General features: G+C 46.2%; 1 protein-coding gene across 1 annotated transcript in view; it reads left to right on the top strand.

Annotated features, from left to right (window-relative positions):
- Positions 1-334: 334 nt before the first annotated feature.
- Positions 335-6,000, top strand: part of rapgefl1 (Rap guanine nucleotide exchange factor (GEF)-like 1) — a gene marked incomplete at both ends in the record, with an annotated part of 87,388 nt that continues 81,722 nt past the window's right edge. The window contains 2 exons of the mRNA XM_080724864.1: positions 335-561; positions 3,145-3,461. Coding sequence (XP_080580990.1) covers positions 335-561; positions 3,145-3,461 — 544 coding nt within the window. The remainder of the gene's footprint in view (positions 562-3,144; positions 3,462-6,000) is intronic.

Genomic DNA, 6,000 nt, shown 5'->3' with positions numbered 1-6,000 from the left:
CTCAACGCTTATTCTGCAACAACACTGATTTAAAAAAAAAAAAACTACAAATGGGTTTGAAACCCTGCTGTTCTCCTTTCTACAGAATAAAACTCACCAGCATCAACAAAACCTAGGAAAAAGGAAACTGTAACCATCTGCAATAAATCCCTGTGCGTGGTGATGATGATGATGATGATGAGAGCTGCCTGAGCTGGCCTCGGCAATCTAGGATGTAACGCCACCATCATCATCAAACACTGAAGCACCTGCCTCTTGTTCTTCTGGGGGAAAAGAACACATCTTGTCGACCCCCTTTTACTAAAATAAGCTCCCTCCCCGAGATCCCGTCGCCATGCCGGCCGGCATGAAACCCCTGGAGAAGTTCCTGAAGAAGCAGACCACGGCGCTGACGCGGGCCGGGGGGTTCGGAGGGGCGGACAAGGCCAGCAGCGGAGGAGGAGGAGGAGGCACCGGCGGCGGCACCACCGGGGCGTCCCGCCGGCGGGCCAGCCTGTCCCGGGTGGTGCCTTTCTTCAGGGAGACCTCGCCGGAGGGCGGGCAGGCCCGAGAGGTGTTCAGGTGAGAGAGACAGGGGCGTCACAACAAGGGGTAGGAAAGTGGGACTGAGTTACCAGGGCCCAAGGTGGAGGGGCCCTAGTAACTTTAGCTATTGAAAAATAGCAGATTTACAAGCTCACAGCGCGGCACCGAGTGCCGCGCTGCGAGCGTGTAGATCTGCTATTTTTGAAAAGTCATGAAAATGTGTGCAAATCTTTGAATATGTATTTTTTAAGCGGACATTTGTAACACAAATTTTGCTTCCGGGGGGGTCCCTGGAACTAGATATTTTGAGATGGGGGTCCGTGGCCAAATTCTAATCATTTTGGGGGTCCTTCACATGAAAAAGTTTGAGCATCACTGACATGGAAACATGGGTTTCTTGCACACTTTTTCACAATTTTTCCAGAAATAGCAGATCTACAAGCTTGCAGCGCGGCACCGAGCTTGTATATCTGCTATTTTTCATTAGTTAACATTAATGGGGGGCCCGCAGTGAATCCTTGTACCCAGGGCCCAGAATTTGGTGTGACGCCCCTGGAGAGAGAGACAGTTCACTAATGATGGATTAAGGGTGGATTGGTTGTTGTCAAATTAATAATAACAATATAACCTGTAACAATGACGAGTGTTTGTGTTAATAGCCTACCTTTTAAATTTTAAACATTGGTCAAATGATCAAATAGTCTAGGGCTAGGCCTATTAGAGGCAGAATGCTCGCAACGTTGTAGATCTGCTATTTTCACAATAGAACTGAGTCAAACTAAATGTAATGCCTCAACCACTTCAATTCCAAGTCCTTGTCTGGGTGGGGGGGGGGGGGGGGGGGGGGGTCCCCACCCCAGAGTTCAAATATGATTAATTTGGGGGGTCCCCACCCAGTTCTAATAGCGACCAGTTCTAGTTTTGGGAGTCCCGGCCTGAAAATTCTGAGAACCACGACTGCTAGACTGGACCACACCACTTCAAGGACCCCAATTTGATAGGCATTAACATTAGGCAGGGGACCCACATTTTCTTCGTCACCCCTGGTACCCCCTGGTGCATTGATATAGTGCCTATATCCAAGGCGCTGTAAAGTGATATTGTGCCTTACATTCACCCATTCACACACACATTCAGGAAGGAAGAAGGAAACCATCCAAGGCATCAACCTGCTCATCGGGAGCAATTAGGGGTTCAGCGTCTTGCCGCCCGGTATAGACATAAGACAGACATAACTGCTTATAATAGCCATTCTTGTACGTTCTCAAGCTGTGACTGTATGTTCTTGTACATGTTGGCCTAGTGATTTAGCTGGGGATACCCTGGGGGTCTCCGCCCGCACCCCACGTTCAGAACCAGAACTCTAACCACTCAAGGCCTGTCCGTACACTCTCCGAAACCAAACCTTTCGTCGGAGAGTTCCGACTTTCCGACGTGCAAAACTCTAATTCGGTGTAAATGCTTTTCAGAAATTCCGACTTCCGAGTCACGTCAATTTGTAGTTGAACGGGACCTTTCCAACGAAAAGTTTGGTTTTGGAGAGAGAGTATGGACAGGCCTTCAAACCCCAGCATCCATATTGTGGGGAAGGTTTTTGCTGAAAATAGCAGATCGACATCCTCACAATAACAGAAAACAAGAAAATACATTATAGCATAGTTTGAGCCAATTACATATATATTTTTTTCAGGTGAGAGTAAGGCAGTTTAAGTAGTTAGGCTTAGTACGGAAACAAGACAGTCTATATCCCCACCACCATCAGACGTCACCTATTATCCTACAACTCATTTAAACCATTTTGAAAACAACAGAAGAGATTCAGTTTTGGGGCGTGTGCTTCCCTCCCTTACCTTTACTTTAAAATCTCAGCCTGTATTTCTAACAAGAAGCACACACTCAGGATAACATCTGATGTTTGAACTTTAAGTAGAACTGTGCCACTTAACGTTGTGCCCTCTAACCATGAAACTGCACACATAACCTAGTGTCAGGTGGATTGGAGGTCAAGTCAGTGAAGTTGAGTTTCAGGAATATTTGGTATTTGATCTGACCAGTTTTCCTTGTTCTTTCTTTCTGCCTCTAATCTTATTCCGTTGTCCATACTGACCTATATCAGCTGACCTGGGACCAGACGCACGCACGCACGCACGCACGCACGCACGCACGCACGCACGCACGCACGCACTACAAGAATTGATGCTTTCTTGTATAGAGGGTATGCGCGTGACACCATCATCATACCCGGAAATTATGCGGGAACGCCTACTGAGTGGCAAAAAACTATTTTCTGGCCTTGACAGCTCATACCTCCAAACAGAAGAGTCCTATGTGACAACGTTAAACTCACTTTGCCACTCACTATGCCACTGGATTTGCCATTCACTTTATGGATGCACATACCCTCTATACTAGTATTGTATGTCTTGATGAATTGAATACATAGGATGGCAATGGAAACAAGCCCTCAGGGCTTTTTGTGTTATCCTTTTAGCATTGTTGTATAACTCTACCTCTGTACTTTTTGCAAACGTTGCAAAACACAGTATTCAATCAACCAATGGTCTTTTAACTCGGATACATTTTGACCCCCCCCCCCCCCCCCCCTTTTCTCCCCCGCAGCCCGGACAGCGAGGACCCCCCTTCCTGGCCCTCCGCGGCCGCACCCGGGGGCGTCTGCCCGCTACCGCCGGCCCCCGGCGGTAACAACGGGCCGCCCGGGTCCGTGTCCAGCTCGGGGTCGAGTTCTGGAGGAGGAGGAGGGGGTGGGGGAGACGTCCGCAGCCCGTCTCTGTCCAGCGACGAGCAGAGCTCCGAGGCCAGCCCGCTGGCGGCGGACGGCGCCCTGGGGTGGACGCCGCTGACCGCCGACACGCCCGACAACCTGGTCCTGGCCCTGCTGGACAGCGTGGCCGGGAGGCGCTACGCCAACTGCGCAGGTTGGTGGGGGACGCGCGCGCACACGCGTGCAACGCACAAACGCGTGCGCGCTGTCTGTCACGTGGTCTATCTGTACGCGCTAGGGATGGGGCGATATACAAATTTCATGTCACAATTGTTGTGATGAAATAAATCGTGATTTACAATATCACGATAATCAAAATTCATTATCCTGGGATGGAAAATGTGCCAAAAAATAGCAGATCTTCAAGCTCACGCGTTGTGAACTTGTAGATTGGCTATTTCTTTTGACAAAGTCATTTGATAGAGTGGAAAAAATACTTTATCATCTACATATACAAGTACCTTTTACCAATTATAGAGGGTTTAAGTGGTACCGGATATGCAGCTCGGCAAATAAAAGGTGAATTGATCCCAATGCATGACGGAGGACGATATCGCAATAAATAAAATCTCCACGATACGATTATCGTGAGTGTTTTTTATCTCGATAAACGATAATATCACATATCGTCCCGTCCCTAATACACACACACGCACAAACACATGCACGTTATCTATCTATACACAAACACACGGAAAAGAAAGGAGACGACCCAACGTTCAACCTTCAAAAGTTCATTTAACCCTTGACAGTGGATACAGATTGACCCGTAACTCGGGTTGCGTTCATGCAAAAGCGATGTTTTTCCACATTTTTTTTTACATACACAGTCAATGTAAAGACGAGCACCATAGACACAAGTTTGCTCCGGTTGAGACACATTTTGTGTCATTTACATATTTGTGCAAAAACTCTTGCGAGTGAATCGAGGTGAGAATTTGCCTCGCAAGAGAGTGTAGAAACGTCAAGGTCCATTTGGGTCAATTTTCACACTTTGAGTTGATTTAACACTTCAGATTGTATTATTATTATTTATTTTTTTTGCATTTTTTTAGATTGTGTACTCCAGGGGTCTTCAACAGGGGGTCCGGGACCCCTAGGGGGTCCTCAGAGTTACTACAGGGGGTCCTCCAAATCTTCCATTCCTTTTTATATTAATAACTTGAACCCTAGCGTCCATATTCTGAGAACTTTAGCCAAAAATAGCAGATCTACAAGCTCACAACGCCTCGCAGCGCGAGGCGTTGTGAGCTTGTAGATCGGCTATTTTCAGCAAAAAGCTTTGGTGTAGAGGGAAAAAAAGAGCAGACTAAGTACAGAGTGAAAGGTCAAGACTGTTTTAAGTATTGACGGCTCAAGTGGTTAAATATCTGAAAACACAAATTTGACATGAATCCAAAATACACTGATGATTTTGCTGTCAAACATATATGGAATCTATGAAAAGGTTGTGGGGGTCCCTGCTTCATCTCTCTCTCAACTAAGGGGTCCTTGGCCTGAAAACGTTGAAGACCCCTGGTGTACTCCCATGTACACACACACAACCATACAGATACTGGCAGATATATGCGCACAAGACTGCCCTGTTAGTGTAACCAAAGTCTCACGGGACCAATCCCATGGTCCCATGGTGTACTCCTGTCAAAGTGCAATTGAGCAGTGCACTCTGCTACCTGTTCACTCATTGTGTACGTCAGCGTGTAATGGGATACGACTGTCGGCAAAATGCCAGAAATGCGTGGAATGATTTGCTCCGGCGTGTGAATAATATGTTGACATCCTGTACGATCCTTCAGTTGCCCCACAGAGAGACCGCTGAGGAGCCGAGGATAAATGGATTGTTACTAAACCAGTAACATGAGATACAAGTGTATGAACCCCTGAGGGTTATAGAGTGAGGATGTATCTACAATAGATGGGAGATTCAAAGCTGTAAATCCATAACGTTTCGTCATGAATAGCGTGCCATTTGAATCAATCTTAATGGTAGAGTTTTGTTGATACAATATAGCTAACACAACTGTGGTGGTTGTAGCTGAGCTGAGCTCTTCTATTGAGATGACATATACTGTATGTCCTGTGGTCTTTTGCCTCGATTACGGTTAATAAACGATTATTAAGAAAGAGGAAAACATTTGAGAATTCTACAAGCTCACAACGTGTTGCGATGAGACACGTTGTTAGCTTGTCAATTGGCTATTTCTTTACATTTGTCGTACGATGAAGTATATAGCCTACATCTGTCGGGTGGAGTGGCTTTTTTTGCGGATGTGCTTGCGGATCTGCTACTTTTCATGCTTTTGTGTGCCACGGTAGTATGGTCTTCAACAGGGGGTCCGGGACCTCTAGGGGGTCCTCAGAGTTACTACAGGGGGTCCTCCAAATCTATCTTTGTGTGATAAAAACTTTTTTTCCCGATTTCTTTTCCCTTTTATATTAACCACTTGAACCCTAGCGTTCATATTCTGATAACTTAAGCCAAAAATAGCAGATCTACAAGCTCACTTGTAGATCGTCTATTTTCGGCAAAGAGGTTTGGTGTAGAGGGGGAAAATAGCAGACTAAGTACAGAGTGAAAGGTCAAGTTTATTGTAAGTATTGACGGTTCAAGTGGTTAAACATGCAATAACACAAATTGACACGAATCCAAAATACACTGACGATCGTGACGTAAAATGACGACCCTATGTGGA

This window comes from Nannobrachium achirus (genome assembly GCF_963921795.1).
Source record: "Nannobrachium achirus genome assembly, chromosome: 4".
In the NCBI taxonomy this organism is placed as follows: domain Eukaryota; kingdom Metazoa; phylum Chordata; class Actinopteri; order Myctophiformes; family Myctophidae; genus Nannobrachium; species Nannobrachium achirus.
Note: the sequence above shows the minus strand (reverse complement) of the source record. Positions and strands in the feature narration are given on the sequence as shown.